This window comes from Pinus tabuliformis, chromosome 6 (genome assembly GCF_031772625.1).
Source record: "Pinus tabuliformis cultivar Carrire ecotype Pingquan chromosome 6, CPIR1, whole genome shotgun sequence".
NCBI classification, from domain to species: Eukaryota; Viridiplantae; Streptophyta; class Pinopsida; order Pinales; family Pinaceae; genus Pinus; species Pinus tabuliformis.
This window is the reverse complement of record NC_142292.1, coordinates 139,883,085-139,897,751: the sequence shown is the minus strand read 5'-3', so window position 1 is coordinate 139,897,751 and position 14,667 is coordinate 139,883,085. Positions and strand designations below refer to the sequence as shown.

General features: G+C 33.7%; 1 protein-coding gene across 1 annotated transcript; it reads left to right on the top strand.

The window, feature by feature from the left end:
* The first annotated feature begins 2,093 nt into the window (after window positions 1-2,093).
* On the top strand, window positions 2,094-12,076 carry LOC149257757 (uncharacterized). Its single transcript, XM_089387348.1, has 2 exons — window positions 2,094-2,742; window positions 11,910-12,076. The coding sequence occupies exons 1-2, from the start codon at window positions 2,151-2,153 to the stop codon at window positions 12,074-12,076; spliced, it is 759 nt and encodes a 252-aa protein (XP_089243474.1). The 5' UTR covers window positions 2,094-2,150.
* The last annotated feature ends 2,591 nt before the right edge of the window (window positions 12,077-14,667 follow it).

Here is a 14,667-nt window from a genome sequence, read left to right as displayed (position 1 = left end):
ACTGGAACAACATTCTCTGAAGGAGTTTGGGGTTAGTTCTTGGCCAAGCTAAGTTCATAGCAACCTAGGAAAATCCTCGGTTTCTAGAAGAAAACAAACTACAATATTAACACAATGTTGTGTAAGCAACCATGTGTGACTTGGTTAAGGGCTCTCTGCCAAAAGAGAAATGTATTGAAAGCATCATTAAAAAATTAGGGAAATTTGTGAGGATACTCCATCCAAAACGTATTTCCATGTCCTAATAAATTTCAACATAGAAGCACACAAGTATGAGTGTGGTATAAATTGAAGATAGGTGAATTAAAGATTAATGGTCAAATTAGGCCTCCTATAATTCTCTAATAATAGATGAAGTTTATTAAAAAAATTAGTTAAATTGATTGATACAAGAAAATATGTAAATTCAAAATTTGGGGCCCAAGTGACTTTATGGTAACCTCAGGAAACACCTACATGCAGACAAACCATTATAAAAGATTTCATAATCAGCTAATAATGTTATGTGTTGTAAATTTTGTATTTTGTAGGGAAGTTTCCTGGGGCATTCACCTACAAAACTTATTTTTTTGCAACTCAAGAAAATAATGTATTTCTAATAAAAAAAAAGAAAATACTTGGGAATTTTTGGTTAATTAACTCTATAATACTTGATATATTTGCTAGGAACCAATCCCTGAGTTACACAATACAAATACTCTTTTATATTAAAAAAAAAAAAAAAAAAAAAAAAACCAGTACAAAATATGTGTACATTATTGACTACACCAAATAAACATAAAATTTTATTCATTTAATAAATCAATTATACTTACTAAATATTAAATATTAAATATTATATATATAACCTAATTTTCAATATACAATTGATAATTGATACTCTTATGCAACATTAATAATATCATGATTAACCTCCACTCACAATGATAAAAATGCTCATACAAATTCTAAGAAACACTCTCATTCTAAACCATAATTACAACAAAATACATTACTCATTATCTAAATTTATATATATTTTTTCCAAAGACAACAAAAATGGTTAAGTGACTTGAGCTTCTTTTAATAATAAAATAAAAAGTACTAAAAACTTTAAACATAAACATAATTCCATGATTCTACTATAAGTTAAATTATGTTATAATTTCCATATACAACAGATTTTCTATCTCACGATTCTAATCTCATACGCATTGTTAAATAATAATTAATTAAGATTCAACACTAATCGATTATCCCAAATTCGAGCTGGTTAAGAGAAATTTAGACGGCAAGTCACGAAACTTAGCGTAGTGTTGTCATTCGAGGAGGGAGCAGAATATAGAAGGCTGTACTCATTTGAAACTTTGAATGGGAATCATAATGTGAGGAAGTGGAGGGTGACGCAAAAGTAGTTATGATAACATATTCTATTCTTTGTTTGCCTACTCCCGGGACATCCCGCATTTTTGTATACAAAATTGTTTATATTGAAAATAATATAATCAATACTGCTTTTTCTTCTGAAAAAAACATGTTCTATTCTTCGTTATTCCATTCCAAATTGACTTCCGATTCCAAATTGACTTAATCGGAAAATGTTGTATGGAGCCGTGTAAAAGGCTTTCTATTTCTATTTCCCGCAACGTCTGGAAGGATAGAGAAGCAGCAGCGAAATTGTCCCTTGAATGATTGAAGGATACTTTTAACGCTGTTCATGACATAAAATTAAAGAGACAACGCTCGTTAATTGAAATATCCCCACGTGCCTTTCTCAGATTGAATGTAACCCTATATTGTCTTTTCAGAGAATCGTCTCTATTGTGAAAATTATAAGAAAATATTCGTGTATACGTGGGTGGGGCACATCCCATTCATATGGCACCACGACGTACACCAAGACAAGGAAGATTATGGAAAGACAGTCGTGGACGATGATGATAATGACCGGTCAAGTTGAATAGGTCGAGAAGAATTTATTGGGGAAAGTATCAAGCAACTACGCATTTGCAGGATGCAATGTACTTTCCACAGACAAATATAGAAATGAAGGATTTATATTCTTAACTCACCCACTTCTTATTCCACCACAACCACTCCGCCTGGGACGAAATAAAAAAATCAATCTATCTGAATCTGCATCTCGTTGCGATTGGCAAGAGACAATTACGATGGATGTTGCAGAGGCGAGTCTCAACATAAATATGTTGGAGTTGATTCGCCACCATTTGCTGGAAGTGGAGGACGATATTGATATCAAAGATATTGGAGGAAACTCATCCTCATTATCTTCCTCCTCATGCTTCAACACCGGCGGATCATGGCAGAATAGCAGCAGCATATCAATATCAGAGGACGCTAAGAGTAAATTTACCTGTCAAAACTACTCTCCAGCTTCTTCTATATCCTCAGTTACAAGAGTAGAGACGGTTAAGGTAAAGCCACAGACACATGAGGAGGAGAATAGAGAGATGAACAAGAGCAGGGTCAGGCATTACAGAGGAGTCAGGCAGCGGCCATGGGGAAAATTCGCAGCTGAGATCAGGGACCCCACCAGGAAAGGGGCCAGGGTATGGCTGGGCACTTTCGACACCGCCGAAGAGGCTGCTGTCGCATATGATCGCGCTGCCTTCAGAATCCGTGGATCCAGGGCTCTCGTTAACTTCCCCCTTGCCTTAGCTTCCAATTCAGAAAATGGATCGCCCGAAGGCAACAAGGCGCACAAGAGGAAGAGAGAAAACTGTGACGATGGGTTGGCGGAAGGTTGTGGTTACTTTCACAGTGATTACTTTATTATTATGGTGCATATAATATGAATCTATTTTTTTAATAGCATGATCATGAGAATGTTTGCCTGACATTGGTAAATATCCTAATAGTTTTATCTCAAGGTTTCTAACATGCTACACCGTTCTTCTCGAAGGAAAGAAACTTGCGTAATTACTTAAATCCGCAGAGTTTTTGGTATCCAAATCAGAGTGGAAATTGAAGTTTTCATTCACTAGGTTTTGGATATAAAATTACTTTAAAAGAAATGATGGAATTTTTCCTAATATGCTTTATTGGGCATTATTTTTATAATAAAATAATTATTAGACATTTTTTTTTATAAAAGATGATAATTTTATATTATAGTATCTTAGTATTGTTATGGAATTTATATATTCATGTATTTATTGAAATTAAATTTTAGAGGTAAGAATTGAAAATAAATTTTGGTTGCGGTGAATTTTTTGCTATTTATAAAGGAGAAAAAATTTCAATTTTAATCAACCTTACAATTTTTTTTACAAATGGCACTTACCAATCTTTCATGGCTCTACATGTAAACTTCTTACTACCTACTCCATTTGTTTGTATTTATTTCCAACTTTTCTTGCTTGCACTTATTATTTTCCACTTGCTCAAATTTATGAATATTATCTATATGTCATTTTTATGCCTACTTAATATGAAGACATAAAAATGAGCACCATGGTATCAAAATTGATTCAATGTAGGTTGGATTCCCTATTATCATAAATTCATCATTGAATAGGTACTATTTAATTTAAATATTGAATAAGTACTATTTAATTTAAATATTTATTTTTGTTGACAATTAATTTTATTTCTATGTTATGTTTGTTTGTATATGGTGTTATGCCTCATAATGCACACGTGAACCAATCATTAGAACTATAATGTTGATCACAGAAATTTCTTGTAAGTTATATTATTTTTATGGAAAATTATGTTATTGCATATTTTAAATAATTATTGTTGTTTTCTTTTTATTGGAATCTACAGTGACATCCATAAAATAATGTTATATTTTGATTGTGTTTCAATAAATACTTGCAATTGTTTAATGGTATGAAGTTTCATTTATGTTCACTTGTTAAATTGCATGTGGAATTTTAACTTTCTAGCTTGTAAATAAGAATTGGCACAATGAGAGTTTGAATGGCATTATTGGTTACATTATAAAAAAAAGAAGAACAATTTCATTGTATCTAAGGAATGATGTTCTTGAGATGAGAAAATAAATGGTTGAACCCCCATATGGTTCCTATGTAGATTATCATAATGATAAACTAGTTTCCTTTATGTGCACTTAGTTAAATTGCATGTAGAATTTTAGCTTTCCAACTTTTAGATAAGAATTGACCTAATGAGATTTGTGAATTATTTGTGAAAATTTAAATTATTTTTCATCTTCATATGAAAATAATAATTCACTTTAATATGTAAATTTTGAATGACCAAAATAAAACTAATTATTCAAATTAAAATATAGCTTTTCCTTTCAAATTTAATCACTCATCTCAATACATTTGTTTTGGTTATAAATATGATTACTTTATATTGTTATTGAATCAAATCTTATTTTTCTATCTTTATTATTTTACATTTCATTAGTAATCAGTTTATTACGCTTTAATATAATTCATTTTTATATATTAATTTTTTCTAACTATATAAAAAATAAATATTAATAAAACAACTTTAATTAAAATAAAATATTAAATTAAACTATTTAACAAAATATAATTAAATATAAAAAAATAAAATAATAATATTTTTATTTTTTATTTTTATACCCTTAAATATAATGAAATATCAAATTAAATTCTTATTTTAATTGAAGAGTCAGCCTTAGTGGAGCCATTTGTAAGCAGAAATCTCTATTAAAAACTCATATATTCGTGTGGATGGAATTAGAATAATGTTCCCACTTAAAACTACTTACTCAAAAGAAATAAAATTTAACTTTATAGGCCTGAATTATGAACAACTAACTCCAAAGAAATAAAATTTAATTTTATTGGTGTGAATTATGCAAATCAAAATATGGATAGCAATTTCACACATGCTTATAAATTGTCTCTATGTATCCATGGCATGGAAAGAATTAAAACAATAAATAAACTTTTAAAATTCAAATGAATGGTAATTTTATTGAAATTTTTTTGAGAAATAGGACATAATAGTAATATGAATTAACAATATTATAAATTCACATTAAGAATATAATCTTATCCAAATTTCTTTGTAAAAAGAAATTGCATTGGGTGTAAAACAATGTATAAACTTTAATATATTATACTATTTTTTTTTCAAAATCAAAATAAAAATATCTCATAACAGTTCGTACAGATAAATTAATTTATACACTTATCAAATGATCAATATTCAGAAGCATTCCAATCAAATCACCATTGCCTGACACTAATTTGAAAGGGAATTGCTGCATCAAATTGCATGTACCAATCAATATTACGAATGCTGTAAACATTTTGTATAGAAAGTTACTCAAAAATCCAATTTTGCTATTTCAAATCTACAAAAAAACCTTATTATAAAAAGATATATTAGCATTCATGATCAAGGAATAGTTTTTCATAAAATAATCATTGAAAAAAGAAATTAATGTTATTACACTATCAGCATTCACAAATGATTCATACGTCTTGAGGCGTCTTTCATGATTCTCAATTAGATGCGATAGTTTCCAAAATGGGAACAAAGAGCGTCTCGAGGCGTCTTTCATGATTCTCATTTAGATGCGATAGTTTCCAAAATGGGAACAAAGAGTATCTTTGTAGTTAGCTTTTTTGGTTTTGTTTTGTTTTTTTTTGTTTTTTTAATAAGATTTTATGAATAAATTATTTTTTTAAGCATTAAGTGGATTTATTTAAGATTATTAATCTAGTAATTATTATTTATTTTTTTATATAGTTTAATTTTTGCAATTACTTTAATGATTTTTTTTGTAATGGCTTAAAATCTTGTTATTAAGTTTGAATAGTGCCTTAAAACCAAAATCTATATTTCCAATATAGAATATAAAGATATTTTTATATATAAATGATTTTGTCTTTAAAATACATGAATATTTATGAATATTTATTGTTTCCTAACAATTTTTAAAAATAATATAATGTAATATAATGTTTTTTTTTTTTTTCTAGGTTAAGACTAAACTAAGTACCCACGGGGAATTGAACCAGTGACCTGTCGCAAGGAGTGCCTTAACAGCGCACCCATTCACCGTCAATCCAAAGCCCCGTGGGCGTAATGTAATATAATGTTAATGTTAATTTAGTAAATAATTTCTTATAAATTAAGACTTATTTATCATGGTTTGAGGTATACAATAGGTTATTATATAGTGCCTTCTTCACATTAAGAGAATGTTTATAATCAAGCAATTACTTGTTGGAATTAAGATTATACTTAGAGGCGCTAGAAGGAGAGGAAAGGGCGTGAATTCGTATAACACATTTTTTAGTAATTTAAAGAATTATTAAGCACAATCATTGATGAGTTAATATTGCACAAATAATGAATACATGATATACATGGAAACCCATAAGGAATAAATCCACAAAACTTCTTTGAATAGATGTATTTGAATGCACCAACTTCAATTACATTAGTATTTGTAGGAATCAACCTATAGGTGACACAAACCCCCTTTTCCTTGTAGGAAAAAACCTATTGGAGGCACCAATCCTCACGAATTTGAAGGCACTAACCTGCACGAGACACCGACTGCCCTAAATCTGCAGGCATCAACTTGTTGGAGGCACGTATCTCCCTTGGATCTACTGATCCCTTCAAATTTGGCTATCAAATCTCTATTTCATCACATTTTCAAACTAGATCAACGAGCACCTTCTTTAATTCTTCGTTACACTAACTTCTTGATCTCAAATCCAATGTGATATCTCACAAGATGTTTTATGGTCCCTCTCAGGTATGCTCTAGACACCAGTTCCTTATTGGCTATTTAGATTTACTTCAACAATTCAGATATGAACTCAATCACATCTGTAAAGAAGCAACACATCAATTTTTTAACCTTCTTTTAGTAGTGAGACTTTGTCTCTGCTCTACATTCCTTCCTCTCTAGCATATATCTTATCTTAAGCAATATGCTCTTAGAGACAACCCCTAGGTTAAGGAGAGACTAGTGCCTAGGACATCTTAATGAGTGCTTACAAGATTTACTCAGATTGTTCTTTGACACTTAATAATGGACACATTTAAGACAAAATTGGCTCAGAAATTTCTTTAAGAAGAGAAACATAAGACTAGAAACAAGACAATTTTCATAGAAGGGTTAAGGCCCAACTCCAGCGGCCAACATCATGTGAACATGTAGTTTATGAGGCGTTGTAGTGAATTGGACAGAATAAATATAAAGGAATGAAACTAAATACACAGGGCTTAGTTAAGAATCTAGTGCATTAGATTTCAACTTGAAACAAATGAAAAAAACAATTAAATGACAAGTTAGATTATATGGAGTGCATATTAAGGAAGTAAATATTTATTAGTATTAGGCATCTTGAATCAAAATGATACATAGATGAGTCTATTATTTAACAAAAATGCATCTAGCTACTACCATTAGATGTAATATGAGAAGAAGACTAAAGTTATAGGGAATAACAAAAAGAAAATACATACTATAGTAACATGTGAGTGAGAATCACCAAAATTTTTCATTAATTTTAAACACGACATATTGTTATGTGCAACCCAAATTGGTCCAAGTTTTGGTCGAAGACTCTGCATTTTGAGAAGCGGAGGCAATGTTCTATTCATCGTGCAGTGTTGAGGGGCTTTGGGGTGGGTGAAAGTCTTGTATTTTGTAAAGAGTATTGGGTATTAGTCCATTGTTTTGTCAGATCCATGGTATGTGGACCATGGTCTTCGAGTAAGGAAAGTTATATAAAGAAGATGTAATACTTTGTCGAAGATAGATAAGGATAGATAGAATTCATAAATTAATCGTATTTTCTATCGTGGGGTTGTATTTTTGGGAAGGCTCCATAGCTGAGTGTGCGGAGGCCTTGGAAGAGTCTGGAGATGAGTGCGTAGACCACCTGATGCTGGGTTCACATGTAAAAGAAGTGTGTTTATTAAATATCCTTATTAATAAAGAAGTATTTGCGAAGTATTGTGCATATGTCTGTGTTCATTATTTGTTGTTGTAAATATCGTCATGCATGATTTTTATTAAATTACATAGAAGAATACATGTTATACTATTCTCTCTTATGTTTATGCATTAAGTACCAATTTGTGAAGTTAATCATCAACACGAAGTTATTCATGTATGTGAAGTTGAACATACGAGCGCGACAGTGCATATATCCTTCTAGTTGCAGATACATGGTTCTGTAACCTCGCATAACCACTTCGGGTGAGATAGCGATCTACTTGCATGTTGTTGCCAAAAGGGCTAGTGGTTGAGGATTTTTTTGGTGCATGGTACACTCTGAACCTGGGTCAAGCCCACTTAAACAACAAATGGTTCTGTCGTTGGGACTAGGACCTCCCTAAGGGATATTTTTTAGCGCCTATTGAAGAAAGATATCCAGGAGTGGGTTGAATAGAAAGAAAGAGAATTTTCAGAAAAAAAAAAAAAAAAGAGAATAAGAACCCTCGATTATTAGCTGAAGACTGGTTGCAGAAGTATATCTTTGAAGAGCAATACAAAATCTTCCTTGGTGCATTCCACATTGAATTGTATGAGTGGGTATCTAAGTTGACTGAGTATAAGACTCATTTCAAGGGAGACAAACCTAAGGAGTGGAATGTTGAATTGCTACAGCGACTCAAGAATGTCAATAATAGTATCTCAAGAGTTGTTGATTTTTGGATCGATAGCTTTTTGGGAGGATTTATCACTAAGTTCGCGAAAGATGTGATTATATCCTATAGCGAAGTTGAACAAAGATTTTTCAAGGACCGCGAGATAAGCTCTTAAACTCTCTTAATCTCTAGATTAAGATGTTATTGTGTGAAAAGGGAATTCTGTGAATGTAGTAAGATTAATGTTTGGACCAATAGGAAATAAGGCTAAGTCATGTTCTACGTGAAGTGGCAAACAATATAGAACAAATCCGAAGAATTTTGTTGTGACTGACTATAGCCCCTTATTAGGAGGATCTAAGAGTGAAGAAGAAAGAAGTAACCCTACAACCCTGCGAAATTCCCCCTCCCATCCACAAGGTGTGTCGAAGTTGGGAGTTGAGAAAAATCAGGGCACCTTTGGGATTCCCCATCCATCCACCCCCCTTACACTCATACCCCTCCCCATAATTCCCCAACCCCCTCCCCCTCCACCTAGCCCACTGAGAAGGAAAATGGTCGATGACATTAAGCTATCTATTTTTTAAGGACTGGGATTGGAGGATCCTGATCAGCTATGGTTTGTAGCTAGTGTAATATGGACAACAAGACAGATCACTAGTGACGATGTAAATAAGGCGCAACTCATGATGTCGTTGCGAGAAAAAGCGCTAACATGGTATATGAAATACTCTGTGACTATTATGGTTTCTTCATTGGATGAAATTAAGAAAGAACTGGTATCAGAATTCAAAATCTGAAATCAGAATCATAGTACATCATGAAGCTAAAAGAAATAAAACAGAAAACAATTGAATCTGTGTGGGAATTGGATCAATGATTCAAGGTGTTGATGGGTCAAGTAAGCTATAATATACCCCCAGAAAAACATAAGGAATGGTTCATAGTGGCTCTACTACCACATATTAGGTTACCTTTGACAGAAAACAACATCATGACTCAAGTTGAGGCATTGGAGATTGCGATGAAGCTGAAAGCTTCGACAATTGGAGATACTCATGCAAGAGTACAGTAGATTTAGAATCATCTAGCCAATTTAACCTTGGAATTGCAAGATCTCAAGAAAGGTAAAGAAACATGATCAAAAGTATGCTGTATAAAATGCAAAGTAGAGGGTCATTATAAGGATCAATTCCCTTTGTTCAAAGATTATTTGGCAAGTGGAGAACCTAATCTAGTAAACCTAGGGATGTGGTGTTATATTTCTATAACGAGAGGCCAACATCGCTCTAAATATTGCTACCTATTACAGAAGTATGTGCAGACCCTAAAGAAGCTATTTTTCAACTTTGTAGATCAATAGGCCATGATGAGAAAAGTTGCCAAAGCTATGACTTGATGATGGAACGCACTACTCATACTTATAGACTGCAAGATGAAGGACATACATGCAAAGAAACATGCTAGCATGTTGGTCATAGAGGCTTTCAAGGATGAGGACGAGGACAAGGAGCTAGTGGAGGATGTAGGAAGATTATCTATTATAATTGTGGATAGAAATGACACTTAGCAAGAGGCTATTAGAACCCTACAATAACCTGCAGCTATTGTAAGTCTTTATATCATGTGATATAAGAATTCCTCATCTTTATTGCGAAGATGTCGGAGAAAAGAAAGCAGCAGCCTGCAACAAATATTCAAATGATGATAACTGAGACAAGGGGGAATGAATCGTGCATCAATACTATAATGAGGAGTGGATTCGCGACTGGACATGATAAAGCGAAAGGGAAAAAGGAAGTTGAAGCTACATGGATAAGGAAAACTAGTAAAAAGGCTCCTTCCTTTGATATTCAAAAGGAAAAAAAAGTGTTCATGGAGGCAAGGCAAATGTTTATGGATGATGGGACCTTGACCTCTACTACGCAACTGACTCTGAAGGATAACTACGAGATAGTACCAATTGCAACATCAGATGTGTATCTGGATATCTTGATGTACTTTTTGCAGACTTGCGTGAAGTTGTTGAGAAATTAGATGGCCAAAGAGGGATTGCAAGAATTGATAGACTACTATGCTTTTAAAGAGGTACCATAGAGTGATATGTGCACAATGAATAACTTACATAGACACAATAAGAGAACTAGAAAATAAATGAGGCTTACTACACAAATTGGAGAATATGACATGGACCAGGTTATCTTAGATATAGGATCTTGGATATAGGAAAACTTGGGAGTTGATGTGTAAGCCAAAGCTACAATGGTAAACTGTTCAGCTAAAAATGGCGAATCAGCATAATATTTTTCCTCTAGGAAGATTGTTAAGTATTACATTAGACATTGATGGAGTGTTCACTACCACTTACTTTGAAGCAATGTAGATTGTGGAAGACACTAATCCCTACCCCACATTGCTTGGATTGGATTGGGAATTTGCTAGCATGCCTATGATTAACTTAAAGAAAAGGGAAATGATATTTGAAAGAAATAATATGATATTTATTGTTCCATTAGATCCGTCGGAGGGAGTGAGGTATACTGAACCTGTCAAAGAAGAGTACATTGTGAATGACATCGACAACATTTATCAAATAACAACAAAAGAAGAAGAATGGATTAACCCTACTATAGATGGAAAACTGACATGGGAGAAGGATAGTTCCTACACTTCATATTCAGAAGAGGAATTAGAGAAATGAAAAAATAGGTTGCTTGAAGTGTCTACAAGGTGATGTGCAAGGATCACTAAAGAAGTGCACTACATGACAATTGAGGTATGTGATTTGACATTGTTGATGTTTTGGTTAATATAAGTAATTTCTTTAGAGATTATGAAAGACAAGTACTTGAATGTCAGAGATTGTTAGCTCTAGATCAAGCACTGAGGGCTACCCTTGCTAGATGGTGGGGTACACATAAGAAGAATATTGGAGACTCACAACAATGTAGAAGATTGATGTGGGTATGGCTTGGTCAAGTAGAAATAGAGCTCGTAGATAAGTATGATGGCTACACAGATCATAGAGACCACATATAGCTCTTTATGGTAGCTTCGAAATAAATTCCACGAGAAGAATAACCGCATGGCTTCATCCATACCCTGGAGACAATTCCTCAGGATCGGTATCTGGAAATAGAGCTTCAACATGGCACTGCTAGCTAGGAATAAATGATTGATGGATTTATAATGAAATTCAGATTTGAAGATGAATATCCACATATAGATCCAACTCAGACTATAGTTAAGAGAATATTTTTGAGAACGAAGTTCTAGTTATATGGCAACCTGATTGGGTTGCAAAATACGTAATTTAATGGAATGTTATAATCTCACTGCAGAAGAGGATGAAGATCCTCGCAATATTGACATAAAAGAATCAGAAGGTTATCGCGAAGTAAATGGACATGAGATAGAGATGCCTAATACAACAAATCCATTGAAGATGAATAAGGTGAATATAGGGTCAGAGGCTGAACCGAAGTTAGCAACAATAGGATATTACTAGGATGAAGACACACTCAACAAGATAATAGATCTCTTGCATGAATATCAAGAGTTGTTCCCCACTAAGTTTTTAGATGTGAAGGGCATAGTAGGGGATTTGGGAGTTATGAGGATTCCTCTCAAGCCTAATGTGATGCCTGTCAAGTAGATACCTTATAGACTAAATCAAGAATACAAGGTGAAGTTGAAAGAAGAATTAAACAAAATATTAGAAGCTAGGATAATTGAACCTGTCGAAGAGTCTGAATGGGTAAGTCCCATGGTAGGTCATAAAAAGAAAGCAAAAGGGGAAATAAAAATTTGTGTTTACTTAAGGAAATTGAATGATGCATGCCTGCATGATCCCTTCCCTACACCATTTACAAATGAAGTATTGGACAATGTAGGAGGACAGGAGACCTATTCTTTCATAGATGGCCTTTCAGGATACCATCAGATCATAATTACACTAGAAGATAGACATAAGTTGACTTTTTCTACAGAATGGGGCTCTTACCAGTACACGATGATGCCTTTTGGATTAAAGAATGAGCCTGCTATCTTTTCCAAATTTGTAGTTGCGACCTTTAAAGAATATATACACAAATTTTTGGAAGTATACTTTGACGATTGGATAGCCTTTGGGCTATTGAAGAAGTATGGGGAAAGATTAAGGTTGATGTTGGATACATGTAGGCAGTACCAGATCTCATTGAACTTAAATAAGTGCATATTTTGTGCACAATTTGGTATATTTTTGGGACATTTAGTTTGTAAACATATATTAATGGTGGATCCCACAAAGATAAATGTTATTGTGAACCTTCCAGCACCGAAAACAGTAAGACAACTGTGCACGACACTAGGACACACTAGCTACTATAGAAAGTTTATAAATGGGTATGCATGGATAACTATGGCAATGGAGAAATCAGTGAAGAAATACATGACTTTTCAATGGAGTGAATAGTGCCAGAAGATCTTAGATGTACTAAAGGAGAAAGTTGCACTAAAGAAGGAGCTATAACAGGTGGCTAAGTAAAGAGACAATGCATGGAAACGATGACAGGAGTTGGAAAATTCCATCGAAGATACTTTTAGCACAGTCCCATACGTTAAGGTCCATCAGGAGGAACCACCTGTAGAGAAGGTCACGCTGCTTGCCCTCGTGTTTCCTTTAAAGAATACACTAGCAAAGATAAATTCTAGTTTGAAGTGTAGATATCATATCTGCAAATAAGGTTGTATCCAGCCAAGCCACTAGAATTCTAGGAGCAGAGGCAGAAAGATTTAAAGCAACATTGAAAGGAATCAATGACATAGTGGAAAACTAAGAAAAACTACTAGATGACACGATGCAGATTTGGACCTCACTGCAGGAGGATCTAAACATCCAGAAGATCGAGGAGGAAGTACAAATGGAGAAGAATAAGTGCAATGAGATCTTGGAAACTGTGAAGACCCTACCAGTCTCATAGAGGCTCGCTAGTATTACTGAAGGAAAGAACATCCAAAAGGAGATACATGATACTTGGACGAAGGAGAAAATTTTGTAGTAGAGAAATCAGTCATGGAAAGATGACGCCCTGCATCTTTCTCAGGAAATCAATGAAAGGCTCAAATAATTGAAGAAAAGGGAGATAGGAATATTGTAGAAGGCTATTGACCCAACCATAAGAGCATTGTTGCAAGAGGTAGGCCGAGAGGAGAAACAAATGGCAGAGACATTCCTGTGGTATAATGAAATCTAGAATGTAACTGAGGTGAAAATCAAGGGAACCACAACTAAGTGATTCGGGAAGAGTCATGGGTCAGCGCTGGCGAAGTTCTATCGATCACGTAGTGTCTAGAGACTTTGGGGTGGTTCAAAGTCCCTTATTGTGTAATGAGTATTGGGTATTAGTCCATTGTTTTGTCGAAACCATGGTATGTGGACCATGATGTTGTAGTAAGGAAATCTATGTAAAAAAATGTAATAATTTGTTGAAGATATCTAAGGATAGATAGAATTCATAAATTGATCATATTTTCTATCTTGTGTCTTTACTTTTGGGAAGGTTCCGTAGATGAGTGCGTGGAGGCCTTGGATGTGTCTGCAGCTAAATGTGCAGAAAACCTGTAGCTAGGTGTGTAGGTCAGAGAAGTGAATGTATTGAAGATCCTTATTAAAAAATAAGAAGGCTTGGTGAGGTATTGTGCATCTTTCTTTGTTCATCATCTATTGTTGTAAATATCGTCATGCATGATTTTTATTAAATTACGCGAAATATTACATGTTATACTGTTCTCTATTATCTTTATGCATTAAGTACCAATCTGCGAAGTTAATCATCAGCACAAAGTTTTTCATGTATGTGAAGTTGTAGATATATTTAAGATATAAGTGAACACTCAGGCGCCACAGCACAGATATCCCTCTCATTGCAAAAACCTTGTTCTGCAACCTCCCATAACCACTTCGGGTGAGACTCCGATCTGATTGCAGGTCATTGTTGAAAGGGCTTGTGGTTGATGGTTATTTTGGTGCATGGTACACGCTGAACCTGGGTCAAGCCCCCTAAACCAACACATACATTTCATTGATAATTGTAGAGCTTCCCTTCTTGAAGTAAA